This window comes from Salmo salar, chromosome ssa26 (assembly GCF_905237065.1).
Source record: "Salmo salar chromosome ssa26, Ssal_v3.1, whole genome shotgun sequence".
Lineage (NCBI taxonomy): Eukaryota > Metazoa > Chordata > Actinopteri > Salmoniformes > Salmonidae > Salmo > Salmo salar.
In genome coordinates this window covers 20560353-20575487 of record NC_059467.1, presented here as the reverse complement: position 1 = coordinate 20575487, position 15135 = coordinate 20560353, and the positions used below count along the sequence as shown (strand labels likewise).

At 42.4% G+C, this 15135-nt stretch overlaps 2 protein-coding genes across 8 annotated transcripts in view; both read left to right on the top strand.

Moving 5' to 3' along the window:
• LOC106587339 (E3 ubiquitin-protein ligase Arkadia) overlaps window positions 1-9641 on the top strand; it is a 44892-nt gene extending 35251 nt beyond the window's left edge. For 3 of the 6 annotated variants that reach the window (XM_014175650.2, XM_014175651.2, XM_014175649.2), the window contains exons 5-15: window positions 1982-2176; window positions 2308-2654; window positions 3973-4225; window positions 4942-5302; window positions 5454-5579; window positions 5782-5899; window positions 6362-6442; window positions 6640-6735; window positions 7042-7134; window positions 7605-7708; window positions 8106-9641. In XM_014175650.2, coding sequence (XP_014031125.1) covers window positions 1982-2176; window positions 2308-2654; window positions 3973-4225; window positions 4942-5302; window positions 5454-5579; window positions 5782-5899; window positions 6362-6442; window positions 6640-6735; window positions 7042-7134; window positions 7605-7708; window positions 8106-8226 — 1895 coding nt within the window. In that variant the 3' untranslated portion in view covers window positions 8227-9641. The remainder of the gene's footprint in view (window positions 1-1981; window positions 2177-2307; window positions 2655-3972; window positions 4226-4941; window positions 5303-5453; window positions 5580-5781; window positions 5900-6361; window positions 6443-6639; window positions 6736-7041; window positions 7135-7604; window positions 7709-8105) is intronic. The other 3 variants (XM_014175652.2, XM_014175653.2, XM_014175654.2) reach the window with 3 other exon arrangements.
• Window positions 9642-12060: 2419 nt separating this feature from the next.
• Window positions 12061-14640, top strand: ccnb2 (cyclin B2). Of its 2 annotated transcripts, none has more exons than XM_014175648.2 (8): window positions 12061-12259; window positions 12621-12737; window positions 12839-13099; window positions 13201-13359; window positions 13436-13672; window positions 13856-13996; window positions 14135-14245; window positions 14361-14640. In XM_014175648.2, the coding sequence occupies exons 1-8, from the start codon at window positions 12233-12235 to the stop codon at window positions 14475-14477; spliced, it is 1170 nt and encodes a 389-aa protein (XP_014031123.1). In that variant the 5' UTR covers window positions 12061-12232; the 3' UTR covers window positions 14478-14640. The 2 variants fall into 2 exon arrangements, with proteins under 2 accessions (XP_014031123.1, XP_014031121.1); XM_014175646.2 differs by having other exon boundaries at window positions 12836-13099.
• The last annotated feature ends 495 nt before the right edge of the window (window positions 14641-15135 follow it).

Here is a 15135-nt window from a genome sequence, read left to right as displayed (position 1 = left end):
AAGTTCGGGGCAAACTAAACTCAGAATTAGTATTAGAAATATTGTATTACCTTTGCTGATCTTCATCAGAATGCACTCCCAGGACTGCTACTTCCACAATAAATGTTGTTTTTGTTCGAAATAATCCATAGTTATGTCCAAATACCTCCGTTTTGTTCGTGCGTTCAGGTCACTATCCAAAGGGTAACGCGCGAGCGCATTTCGAAACACAAAAAGTATAAATGTTCCGTTACCGTACTTAGAAGCATGTCAAACGCTGTTTAAAGTCAATTTTTATGTTATTTTTAACGTAAAATTGCGATAATATTCCAACCGGACAATAGTGTATTCATTCAAGGAGAAAAAGAAAAAATTGCGTGCTCGCGGGAATGCGCATATCCAATCTCTTTGTCCTCAGGCAGACCACTCAGTAACTGAGCTCCTATACTCTGCCCAGAGACGGGAGAAGGCTCAATCCACTTTCTGAAGGCTTTAGACAGCCAATGGAAGCCTTAGAAAGTGCAACGTAACAGCACAGATACTGTAGTTTCGAAAGGGACTAGAAAGAACTACATTTCTCAGATCCCACACTTCCTGGTTGACTTTTTGTCAGGTTTTTGCCTGCCATATGAGTTATGTTATACTCACAGACATCATTCAAACAGTTTTAGAACCTTCAGAGTGTTTTCTATCCAAATCTACTAATAATATGCATATTCTCATTTCTGGGCAAGAGTAGTAACCAGTTTAAATCGGGTACGTTTTTGCATCCGGCCGTGAAAATACTGCCCCCTATCCACATCAGGTTAAGGCTTAAAAATCCTTCTTTACCTGTCTCCTCTCCTTTATCAACACTGATTTAACAAGTGACATCATAGTTTTCACCTGGATTCACCTGGCCAGTGTGTCATGGAAGGAGCATGTTTTGTTCACGCCGTGTATATTCGTTATGTAGGCATATCTTATTTATCACACGCCTACAGCATACAGATACAGAGCCTTTGAGTGGAAAATCTGTCAGAGCGCGAGAGCTGCTGCTACAGCATCTCAAACAGCAAATGCATAGGCTCTTCATCAGCGCATCACACACCACTTTGCAATGAGCTGGAGGCAGTATGCATTTTGAAAACATATACTTAATTGTTTGAAACCTGAACGTTTTAATACATATGAGGCATGTCTTACCTTGCTTCAAAGTAGCCATGCCAAAATCAGACCATATCCGTGGAGGCAATTATTTTATATCAGCTTTCTTTCATTGTCCAGTATTCCAAGGCACAATCCTAGTCATATTAGCAACCCATGCACGTTGTTGCATATTACATCTCCCGTCTTTCTAAATTTCTGCCATCACGTGTGCAGTGCCCTTCTGACAAGTGTTTTCCCGCTAATTGGGTTATGGAACGAACATTCGCGCGTAGCTTTCTGCATTGTGCGCATATAATAGTTGATCAACATTTTAAGCTAAATGTTTTGATCTGTTGCATCAGACTCATTGCTATTTAAGGTTTGTTTTATGTAGCCTAAGCCTACTGGTTGTATGAATTTGGAATCTATCGTCCCACAACTATCCCAGAGTGTTTGGAATAGGCCATTTCTTTCTCGACAAGCTGACCAATAGAATAGGTCAACTGTTCTACTGTGGAGGATAGTAGATTGACAGGCTAGTGATTTTGCTGTTTGTTGGCTGAGGAAAAGTAGATATGGACAGTTATTCTAACCTCTTTAAAGTGCACATCAGAATTTGTTAAGGAGGACGGCACATCATTGCGTCCTTGACTTGCGTGTTCTGTTAGTGATTTCTGCCATTCTGAGTACTGTGGGTGGATGCCCTAATAGGTTATGCACCCAATGCCGGTCAAATGTCCGGCGTCACATTTTTGTAACGGAAACCCTGCGACGCACACACACACACACACACACACACACACAGATGGATATGTGCTACGTAATGAATTCCCACCTATTAAATCTGTATACCTGTCTCTCTTCCCTACCTCAGATCTCTCTGTTGTGCCATCTACCTCTGACAGCATTCACCCTCAGACTGTCAGCTCCTCCTCTTCATCCTCCTCTCATCATACCTCTACCTCAGAGCCCCACGATGCCCCAGGCCCCTCCACCAGCTGCCCTGGTCAAGGCCCAGCCCCAGACAGCACGCTGGCACAGGGGCCAAGGGGTACCGCAGGCACGGAGGGTAAGACAGACCATAGACTCTCCAGAAAGCCATGATGTCAACCTTGTGTGCCTTTAAGTTTAGTAATCTTCCCTGTGGGTCATCTATGAATAATGATTGAAGCTTAAAGGTGTTTTCCATCTCTCTATCAGATGAGAGCAGAAGAGGATCGTCCGGCGTGGGAGGAGAGAGTGGGGGTACGGCCATGCCCAGGTTACCCTCCTGCTGCCCGCAGCACTCCCCCTGCGGAGGACCCTCCCCTGGTCACATGACCCTGGGCCATTCCAGCTGCCTGCAGGCCCAGCCCTCCCAGCAGCCGGGCTCCCAGCAGCACAGCCACGCCCACCACTTCCACCACCACCATCACCATGTGCCTCAGCACCCACCTCCACCCACTCTGCCCTTTCCTGAGCCCAGCTGCCCCCTAGAGAGGCCCACTGCCCTGCCTGCACCATGTAGAGGGGGAGGGGTCAGCAGCTCCACCCAATACCATGACCAGGTAGGCCTGAGCATCAACACCCTGTTATGTTTTTTACGTTGTAGCATTGGAGGTTTGGCTGTTACTTCTGCTTCCTGTTTTGGTTTCCCCAACTTTAATATATCGACCAGAGAATTTATGCATTTCTTATAGCAGTAACATTTTATAAATATATTCGATATTAAAATGAGATTTTCTTTAAGTCATGAAAGTATTTGATCATATTTTCTTTTTTGCCCCAAATCTATAAAAGTAGGCTAAATGAATAGAATCTGAGGAGATAAAAGGCTGCCTTTCCCTCCCACAATAGCTGGAGATAAATTAGGAATCATTTATAGTTTTAATAAGCCATGTTCTCCCTGGCAGATGGCACCATCGCATTCAAATGTATCTTTGAGTAAGTCTTTGTGTATCTAAACAAACGGCTCCACCAATATCTGCCAATGAATCAGATTCAAGGTGATTAAAAAGGATTAAGAAGGAAAAAACAGAATAGGAACTGAAACAGACAAATAACTGGTATCTTAACAAAAAAACGTTACAAAGGATCTAGCTGGCAGCCTCCCTTGAAGCCAGATTCACCGCTGAATAATTTAAATTGTGCTAATTGTTAGGAGCTGCTGAATTGTATTATTTACCATCAAAGTGGAGGAGTGTGTGGTTAAAGTGTAATGGGTTGGGTTGGGAGGGCTGTGTCTGCAGGTCAGGTTAGGGGCTCCCTCCATAGCCCTCCGTTTCTCTGTCTTGATACTCTCTGATTCCTACATAATTCATGCAGGGCTGGGGCAAGTATTCAAAACTGGGCCATCAGTTCTCTACCATGAAAAGGAGGAAGTAGTTGCATGGGTGAGGCAAAATGCTGTGCCCTTTGATGGGCTTGGCCTACATGTAGATACCATCCTCAGCTACAGCTCAGAGAAAGGAGACATACTGCCTGCATAAGGTGAATAAGTCATGTTTTATGCATCAGTCTAAATATTATTATTTATTTGAATAATTCAACGAGGGAGGGCTGCTACTATGATTTGAAACTCCATCACTTAGATTGAATTTTCTCAGCCGGTTTACTGCAGTCTAAACTGTGAAGCCCATTGTCTTGTACTTTTATCTTGTGCTTTGTGCTGGCTGGACCATGAAGCCCTGTGGTTTTAGTTTAGTGTTTTACTGGTTAGTTATATATTCTGTCACCTACAGAGATCAAAGTCAGACAGTAGCACCATAACATCATAGTCTGGTTCTACTCTCTCCATACCTCCCCTCCCTGTATCTCTCACCCCTATTCTTTCCTTTTCATTCCTCTCCTCTCCAACCCTCCTATCTCTGTCTCTCCCCTCCCAAGCAGACTCTGCCGGTGGACCTGAGCAACAGTGGCTTGCGGAGCAGCGGGGCCGGTAGTTTCCATGGCACCTCAGCCTTTGACCCGTGCTGTCCAGGCTCCACGTCGCGGCCCGCTGCCTACAACTCCCAGAATGCAACGGGGCCAGGGCCCAGCCAGCCCAGCGCAGTGGTGGACTCCTTCAGCTCAGCCATGGTGGCCCAGCCACAGCCACAGCCACAGCTATCCACCTGCAGGCACTTCATGCACCCCTCCTGTGAGTAGAGCTACATCTGCACCAAAAGGGAGATGGCCTTCTATTTTGGGAGGTGAAGTTATTTTGTGGTTAGATTTTGGTGTGGTTTCTATTGTTTAAGTGTTGATTTGTTAGGAAAATGAAATGCTGCGGTAGTAACTATAGTGTGTTATTCCCATGCAGAACCTGCATACTACTGTACTAAACACGTGAGCCTTTAGGATATACAGTAACTATTACCACCAGACCTTGAAAGCCAGTGCTAATAGTAATTAAGAGAAACACCTGATGTTTAATGTGCTAAGTGCTGCGGGTGTGCTACCAAACAGGCCCTGTTAATTGCTGATTCTCCTCAGAATAGCTCTGTGTGGAATGAGGAGTGTGGCGGGGCTCCCTGGTGAGGCCATATTTAGAGGGATAATTGGAACTGTTGGCGCACCTGTCTAGTGCCTACACTCAGTCACGTCAGAGTCATCCCTGCTCCGGCCCCCCCTCTCTCTGCAGTAGGGAGGGAGACAGACAGACAGAGGCTGGGTCTGTCCGGGGTCTCAGGTGGGAGACCTGCTCAGCACAGGGAACAGCCAGGCAGCATGTTTCAGTGAGGAGAGTCATAACTGATGATGATGATCAGGTGTCATCATTAGGAAGGAGACTTAAAGGCGATCTGGAAAGGTGTTACTAACTACTTCTCAACTTTCTCCCACCATTCCCACTCTCTCTGTCTCTCTGACACCCAGACGCCCCCCTGGCACGCTCCCTGCACCACCAGCCCTCTAACACCTGCCCCCATTCCCATGGTAACCCTCCTCCCCCTCCTCAGCCCGCTCCACAGGGTGACTACGTCATCCCCCACCCCGTCCATCCCTTCCACACGCCCCTGCCTTCCCACCCCCCTGGCCACGCCGTGCCCCCGCCCCCCCCTGCCCCTCTGCCTGCCCACCACCTCACAGGCTCCAGTGCCCCCCAACACCTGCCCGCGGAGCACCAGGCCCTGCAGCACCACATGCCTGCGCTGGGGACCTCTGTGCAGAGGCTGCACCAGCACGAGATGCTGCAGAGGATGGAGGTTCAGAGACGCAGGATGATGCAACACCCCACGTGAGTGTAGCCTCTGGCCCCGGTCCAACCCGTCTGATGGCAGCAACACAACTGCAAGCACAGACAGTAGCATCCAATTGTCTGATTACAGGGACAATATTATGGTATTTTCCCTCTTGTGTTTCTGATAATCCTCTCTCTCTTTCTCCAGACGAGCACATGAGCGCCCCCCTCCACACCCCCACAGAATGCACCCCAACTACGGCCATGGCCATCACATCCACGTGCCCCAGACCATGTCGTCCCACCCACGCCAACCTGAGCAGAGGACTGCGTGGTCAGTACCATTTAGAGCAGTTGAGGGCCAGTGCCTTGCTTGTAGGGCCAAGAGTTTTTTGTTGTTTATTTTTAGCGACGTATATGTGGCCTGCTGTGCACTAAGGATATAGTCAGTCACTCATCTTCACTGTTGAAATGGCACCTGTGATGTCAATGTCTGAGTTGATGATGATTGTTGTTGGTCTGGTTCTCTTCTGTAGGGAGCTGGGTATCGAGGCTGGAGTGACCGTGGCCCCATATCCTTCAGGACACCTGCACCCTCACCTGCCCCACTACCACCCTCCCCCAAGACTGCACCACTTCCCCATCCCCTTCATGGTGAGTGCACGACTGGCACCTTCACTCTAAGCACACGTGCCTACATTAGAATACATGAGAAGTATGGCTTAGATGAATGATGCTAGCCCTCTATTCATAACATCTGTTATTTCAAGGATGGTTTGTTGGGCCACATGAATAATGCGTTGGCAATTAATGGTGGACCATAAGGCATTTCAAGTGCATATTCAACATAACCAGTGGCCTGAAATCAATGGATGCCCCTTTGAAAAGATGTTAAAAGTTAATGCACAATGTCTGAAAATATGAAATTGTGAGACTTCTGCGGTTATCAAAAATACTAACCGGAATTTATACCCAAGTCGAGCAGTGTCAGCAGACTTAATTGATAATGCTATATCGCTATATGTGCTTCATGAACTGTAGCCCACAGAAACAAATGACTGTACTCCACTTAAGTGAACATATTTCCATGGAATTGTTTTGCCTCCTCCCTCACAGCACACTGGCATGTCTGAAGTAACCTACCCGCACATTCGCTACATCTCATCCAGAATGACTGGATTTGGACGAACTTATGAGGTGACACTTGATTAGTAAAGAGCAAGTAACTAGGGCCTGGGGTTTTTCCTGCTCAGGTCAGGTGGTGAGGAAACACTCCTGGCCCTGGTAATTAGTTATGAAGGCGCTAAGAGCGTGTTATGGCTGTGGCTCATGAGCTGTGTGGAACTGAGTTGGCTCAGTCTGACGTTGGGTTGTTTTCCTGCCCTTTTCCTCAGGATCTGCTGCATTTAGAGGAGAGATTGGGGACTGTGAACCGAGGGGCCTCTCAGGGAACCATAGAGAGGTGCACTTACCCACACAAGTACAAAAAGGTGAGAGCACTCCTATAAAAGTATGTGTGTGTTTCAGAACATATCCTATTTAATGTAGTTTGATGTGATGTATTTTGTGCATGTCTGCACAAGATTTTATTCTGGGACAGAGTGCACACTCGGTGGTTATTTTGTGCTCCTTTCAAAATATGAATGTTTTGCTATCGTTAAGTCAGATGCTGTAGAAACTAGAAAGTGTCCCTTTCAACCAATGTTTCAGCCTTAGAAAACATTGTTGGGAAAGATTCCATCTAGTTTTCCAAATGTATTTAAATAAGTAACCTAATAACCTGCTGCCCAATACAGAAGGTGTTGGAGACTGAGCGAGACATTGACGAACAGTTAACCCCTGAAGCATGGGCAACTATTGGGAAAAATATGCACGCAACCTCCGACTCGGTGAGAAAAAAATGAACAAATTCAATTTGGAAACATGTCTCTGCTCATTTATAGTTGTTAATGGTAGTAGTGTTGGGGGCAAGGGGATTCGGCAGTAGGAACATTTGATAGATTTTTTGGGAATATTTATTTAAATATATTTTTTAAAATCCATATTACCTTGATCCATAGGGATGTCATGTTTTGTAGCCAGGACAAAATGACCATTCTCTGTCCTCATAGGGATATGTGTTCACCCTCATAATGTATACAGTAAGCCCTCTATCAGTCATAAAGGATAGTTCATTCGCAAGTTGGTCTGTACCTGTAATGTTTACAGCCTATGAACCCTGAATACATTTATCGTGTTTGACGGTAACCCTCATAAAATGGTCTCAGCCTTCCCTGTTTAATACGTCTTTATAATGTGAATAAGAGTTGTTTTTGGTGCTGTGTATCTATAATGGTGTTTCCAATGTTTTCATCAACAGAGAAAGCTGCATGGTAAGCAAGAAGAAGATGAGGGGGCGGACGAAGACACAGAGGAGAAATGCACCATCTGTCTGTCAATACTGGAGGAAGGGGAGGACGTCAGGTACAGTTATACTGTAGCGTGTGTTTTAATGCGGGGCTGTTTTTGTGTGAGAACGACCACTCCTTTCCCACATTTTCTCTTGATATGCCGTGGAGATTTTCTCAACACCCAAATATAGTAATCAGCAGAAAAGCCAATCATTTGAGTGCCTGAAAATGACTGGTCTCAGTGGACATTTCTGGAGCTCAACATATGTGCTCATGTGATTAAGTGAGTTTAAGAGTTTCTGCCCTCTGTTGGTGTAATGTAAGAACTGTGTGAATGTTAATTTTCTATCTTTCAACAAACCAAATTAAGCAAATTGTATTCATTGTCATTTCATTCCAACTTTACCAGATCTTTCCATTATGAAGATGAAATTCAAAGTCTGTTTAACAATATATTCTCTCTTCCACAGACGCCTACCTTGTATGCATCTCTTCCATCAACTGTGTGTGGACCAATGGCTCCTCACCAATAAGAAGTGCCCCATCTGCAGAGTGGACATCGAGGCGCAGTTGTCTGCCGTTGAGAGTTGATGCTGTTTTTCTCACAACTCTTTGTTGGAATTTTCTTTCATTGTTGTTTATTGTTTGAATTTTTCTTCAGTACTGCAGTCAACCAAAGAGGGCATGAATTACCTGTGCAGATCCACTATGAGAAAATAAAAACATCAGGCTAAAAAAGCATTGAGCCTAGAGTGCCAGATATCACACAGTACAATACTGCTCGAATTGACATCTCCATTAAGGATTTAAAATGTTATTGTATTTATAAAGCTTTTATGTAGCTTTTGATTGTTTCCTCGTGTCATATTTTATTTTTATTTGTTTTTTTGCATGGCTCCTCGCAATGCATTTCTTTGCACATATATTGTGGGCTTCTCATGGCCTAACAACTTGCAGGTGAGGATAGCTGCTCAAGTAAAGAAGCATTTCTATATACCTAATGCCTTGCTTTACTGGAGTAGAATGTCAACCTCCAATTAAATACATTGCAGGACTCATTTTACCGATCATTGTATTGATTAGTTTATGTTTAGACAATGTGGTTTGCTAGTGGAAGACGTTTCGTTTCTAAGAAGGTAAATCAAGACATTCCTTAATTAGGAAAATATCATGTTAAACTGATCAGCTGCTGTATTTGTGTTCACCCAGTATTTCTAGAGTGGGAATAAACTCAAACTTCACCTCATCTCCCAGAAAATGCACATGCGTGTCTTACACCTCTCCTGCACCACCTTGATTTGACTAAACACCATTCACACGTCATCTAATGTATTTTAGAGAAAAAGAAAATGAATGTCGCATCTGTTTTTGACTGTTCTTTTTCAGTGGAATGATTGTTGAGGTCTGCTGAGGATACAGTCTCTGTGTTCTGTTTGGATTTCTCCCTCAGACAGGCCCCAGATGGATAACTGGGTTCTATAAGGGGATCTCAGGCCCACAGATGCAACCAGTTTCACATGAGCCTGCAACCTGGGGATGTCTGTTGTTTGGAAACTGGGAATGGTATTGGTTTATCCCCGTTTCTCTTTTCAGAGGGAAATACACAGCGCTCAGCTCAGAATAATAAATAAGTAGCTGATTATTCTTACAACCCAGATCATTGTTCTTACCCACACTCTCCCTCTCACTCTCTCTCTGTAGCTGTGCAGCAGCAATCTCTCTTTGCTGCCATTGAAAAGATAACACTAATATTATTCTCGACTTGCTAACTTGCATATACTTGCACAAGAGAGAACAGACAGGAGTGTTGTAAAGAGAGTGCGTTGAGGCCATGTATTTCCACTCTGATTGCTGAGTTTTGGAGAGAAAAAAAACATTTTGAATGGCGTGTTGGAATGCAGTACTTATGGCAGGTATCCATGCATTCATAGACTTAATGGCACCAGGATGATATTCCATGGGATTTATATTAGTTTTAAAATAATATTAATAAAGTTAGAACTCTTTCCTGTGTCTGTTTATTTGTGTCTTACCATTCACCTATGCATGTTGGTCCATATTTCAGAACTGAACGTTGAGGGATCTACTATCAACGAAATATATTGGTAACATTTGGTATTCACACCCCAAGACTTTTTCCAAATGTTGTGTTACAGCTTGAATTTAAAATTAATGATATTTTGATTTTTTTTGTCAGTGGCCTATACTCAATACCCCATAATGTTAAAGTGGAATTCAGTTTTTATTTTTACTAATTAAAAATGAAGGGTTGAAATGTCATGAGTCAAGTATTCAACCTTTTTGTAATGGCAAGCCTCAAGTTCAGGATTGAAAATGTGCTTAAGTCACAAGTTGCATGGACTCCATGTGCAATAATAGTGTTTAATATGATTTTTGAATGACTACCTCATCTCTGTACCCCACACATACAATTATCTGTAAGGTCCCTCATTTAAGCAGTGAATTTCAAACACAAATTCAACCACAAAGAGCAGGGAGGTTTTCCAATGCCTCGCTAAGAAGGGCACCTGTTGGTAGATTAAAAAAATTAAAAAGAAGAGCAGACATTGAATATCCCATTGAGCATGGTGAAGATATTAATTACACTTTGGATGGTGTATCAATACACCTAGTCACTACAGAGATACAGGCGTCCTACCTAACTTAGTTCCCGGAGAGTAAGGAAACCGCTCAGGGATTTCACCATGAGGCCAATGGTGACTAAAAAAGTTACAGGGTTTAATGGCTGTGATAGGAGAAAACTGAGGATAGATCAAGAATGTAATTACTCCACAATACTAACCTAATTGACAGAGTGAAAAGGAAGACTGTACAAAATAAAAAATATTCCAAAACACGCATCCTGTTTGCAACAAGGTGCTAAATGAATACTGAAAAAGATGTGATAAAGCAATTAACTATTTGTCCTGAATACAAAGTGTTATGTTTGGGGCAAATCCAATACAACACATTACTGAGTACCACTCCACATTTTCAAGCATAGTGGTGGCTGAATTATGTTATGGGTATGCTTGTAATCGTTAAGGAATGGGGAGTTTTTCAGGATAAAAAAGAATCGGAATGAGGCTAAGCACTGGCAAAATCCTACAGGAAAGCCTCATTCGGTCTGCTTTCCACCAGACACTGGGAGATTTATTCACCTTTCAGCAGGACAATAACCTTAAGCTCAGTTGCTTACAAAGAAGACGGTACATGTTCCTGATTGGCCAAGTCACAGTTTTTACTTAATTCTGCTTGAAAATCTATGTCAAGATTTGAAAATGGTTGTCTAGCATTGATCAACGACCAATTTGACAAAGCTTGAAGAATTTATTTAAAAAATATGGGCAAATATTGTACAATCCAGTTGTGCAAAGCTCTTAGAGACTTACCCAGAATGACTCCGTAATTGCTGCCTTAAAGGCTGCCAAAGGTCACTGTAACATGTATTGACAGGGTGTGAATACTTATGTAAATTAGATGTTTATGTATTTCATTTACAAAAAAATAGCAAAAAAATATAAAAACATGTTTTCTCTAGATAATAGGGTGAGAAAAAAATTATCTATTTAATCCATTTGAAATTCAGGCTGTAACACAACAAAATGTGGAGTAAGTCAAGGGGTTTGAATGCTTTCTGAAGGCTCTGTAGATGTGATATAGCAGTAATAAAAATGCCTATTCAGCTCCTGCATATAAACTGTTTATAATCTGTAGTCCTTATGGCGAATCATCAAGTAAAGATGAACTGAAGTATCCATCCATGTATCCAAAGAGCCTGCAACAAGAATAAAAAACGTATTTTATGCATTCTATGTAGATTTTATGAATATTCCCCTTACTTATTACTACTCATCAATCAGTGAAGACCAAGTGTAGTGTTTAGCCAAGAGTAGCCAAGATTAGCATTTTGGTCAATTCATAAAATATATGTTATGTTAAAGTGGATTTATCAGCAATATATACATTTATGAAGATTTTACACTATTGTGGAGAGATGTACTGCTTTGATTATTTACCTACAATAGAAATAAGTTGAAACAATTTTATGTAATTCATTTCATTTGTATTTTGGCCAAATGTCATATTCACAAATATACATTTACAAACAAAACACATTTTCTTACCTTACAAAAAGAAATTGTACTATATTTTAAGACAATTAAATACTCTACTAACAAAAAAGCTGTTAGAATTATAAGTGTATGTATGTCCCTTAAGGTCCTTGTGTAATGTGATATTGTACCCCCTAGCCCAATTGTCCTTGTATGTTATTTATATATACTTGTGTTCCCCCATGTACTTTCTGTATTGATTTGTTGTTGGGAAAAAAAGAAGAAAAAAACGAGATCCGTTCTGATTGTGCGACGTCATTAGTGATTCCTCTGTGGCAACCAATGAAATAGGTGTATTCTATGAAGCGGTATCCAATTAGAATCAACAGAGCGGTATTTGAATGACTGTGGAAGTGTTCGTTGAGACTTGTTTACTTGGGCCTTGTGTCTGTGGAGATAGCGAGCAAACAACAGAACTAAACGCGGCGTTTTGCCCATTATAGCTGGCTATCTAACTGCTTTGTTTTTAACGAAGCGTGAAGATGTCTTCATTAGAAGTTCGTGCTGCGGTGAGTTTTTACAATATGCACTAGCGAATGTGTTTTTGTGTGCATTTTACTCACAGCTAACGTTACTTGCGCTTGTTAAAGTAATATAACTTGCGTAGTTGTCTGCTTTCAGCTTGCTATTTTTAGTTTAGCTAGCCAATTTGTTATCTAGTAGGTAAGTAATACAAATGCCTAAGTTATTTAACCTGCCTGAACATCTACCTAGTGTAATTTAGCATGGTTAAATTGAACGTTGTCACTAACTGACGACGTTGGTAGTCGGCAGTTTCTTAGCTATGTTAGCTAACAAGCGATGTCTTACTTAATTAGCTATATTTTGTGTTCACATGGTTGGTTTGACGGGTCATTTTGTCTTAAACAGTTAAAGAACGCAGACAACCCAGCACTAATGGGGAAAGCAAACGTAGCTGGAGCAAGAAGGGCTGTGCTTGGAGAGCTGTCCAACTTTCCCAATGCCAGCAAAGCGGTGCCGTCCAAGGTATGTTGTCTTACACGGCATTATTTGGTCCATTGTCTGGCTCTCACTAGCTACTCACCCAGATAGTTCTCAAACATGCTTCTCTATACTCTCTACAGAAGACTGTTGCTGCTAAGTCTTCAACCAAACAATCTATGAACCAAAAAGATCAGCCAGCAGCTGTTCGGCCTAAACGTTCCCCAGTGGCTCAAGTTCCTCAGCCTGAAGAGTCTGCTAACGTGTCCATGAAAGAAGAGGAATTGTGTCAGGCGTTCTCAGTAACTCTACTTGCTGTAGAAGACATTGACGAAGGGGATTCAGACATGCCACAACTATGCTCTGAATATATAAAGGATATCTATCGATATTTGCAGCGCCTTGAGGTAACTTGTGCTTTCTCTAGGCTAACATGGTGCTGACTCGTTAAATATTTTGTACTAGTTTTACTCGACGTCAATCTTGAGTTGTCTTCCTTTCCCAACAGACCCAGCAGTCTGTCCGGCCGAAGTACATGAATGGCTATGAGATCAATGGACGCATGCGCGCTCTCCTGATTGACTGGCTGGTTCAGGTGCACTCCAGGTTCCAGCTACTGCAGGAGACTCTGTATTTGACTGTGGCCATCCTGGATCGCTTTCTTCAGGTAAGCCTCGTTAAAAAATAAAAATAAAAATTGTATATCCCGTTTAGTTACTTTTTTATAACCCCTCTCTATCTAGGTGCAAACTATTGGCCGCAAGAAGCTCCAGCTGGTTGGGGTGACTGCCATGTTGTTGGCTTCCAAGTATGAAGAGATGTATTCCCCAGAGATTGGTGATTTCGTTTACATCACAGACAATGCATTCACCAAGGCTCATATTCGGGAGATGGAACAGCTGATTCTGCAGAGTCTGAACTTTGAGCTTGGACGGCCTCTACCCCTACACTTCCTCAGGAGAGCCTCCAAGGCTGGCAATGTAGGTTACTCAATGCCATGCATGTTTTTGTAGTTTTTCCTTTACTGGTGTAGTTATTAAAATTGCTTATCAACATGAACTGCAATTATTTAATTGTTAGAGGTGGGAAAGCAATCAACAACTGACAGGTGACCACAAGGTTACAGTATTACTTGCATGCTTAACCAGTAGTTGTATTTTCAGGCTGATGTTGAGAAGCACACACTAGCCAAATACCTCATGGAACTGACCCTCCTTGACTATGACATGGTGCACTACCATCCTTCTGAGATTGCAGCTGCTGCCTTGTGCCTCTCCCAGCTGCTGCTTGATGAGCTCAACTGGGTAAGTTGCTGTCTCCTGGCAATTATTGGGATCTTTATGGGATGTGTGCTACTCGGATTATCATAGATTACATTCAAACTGATTTGGTGCTAGCAACATATGGTCAATTTTTTACTGTTGGTTATGGTTCTTGTGCAGACTCCAACACAGGCGCATTACTCTACCTATAACGAGAACCACCTCAAGCCAATCATGCAGCACATCGCCAAAAATGTTGTCTCTGTCAATGAAGGGCGAACAAAGCTTCAGGTAAGTTGTCTGAAAGGTTGACCTTGCTCTAGTGATTTAATGTTAAACCATTGGATTTGGGTAATATGATACATGCCAGATCTTGGAAAGAACCATTGATTAACTTGTGTTCCAGGCTGTCAAGAATAAGTATGCAAGCAGCAGGCTAATGAGGATCAGCCTCATCCCTCAGCTGAAGTCTGCTGTTGTAAATGACATGGCTGCTGCTCTGCTCCCAGAACATAAACCCTGATGTCATGTGATTATGGACTGATTCTTAATCTGCTGCACTTTATTTTTTTAACAAATTTTTTTGTCTTTAAGAATCTTTTGTGAGATGGCCTTTTTAGACTGCTGCTTTTAAGTACATGTAAATATTTAAATTTGTACAAATAAACGTTTTGAACAATCTTAAATATGGTCTTTACAAAATGATTCTTTATGGTCTAGATGCATGTTGGGTGTATGCTTTGAAACATAGCTGTATCAATAATTTGGTACGTTTTAGTCATGTTAAAATCCAAAAGCCACAGTCTAGTTTAAATTTTATTCTTAATGGAGTATCAAAGAGTGAAACACCACCTGTAGTCAAAGTACTAACACTCCAAATGTGAACAGGAGTATAATGTATTTCATACACAACTAATAGTTGTGCTACAATGGTATGGGCCAGAATTTCATTAAGACATGTACCTTTACCTCTCCTAAATGAAGGACAGTAATTATGGTCAAGTTGATTGGTATGTACAGCTTCTTAATTGACCATACTGTAGGGGTTTACAGCCCTGTGTTCCTGAACAAATGGCTGCACCTTTTATCAAGCTGCCCTGGGATGTTGCAGTTAGCATGTAGTCTTGCCAATGCTTTATGACCAACTGGGAAAGTTGGCAATACTGCAAACATCTGGGACC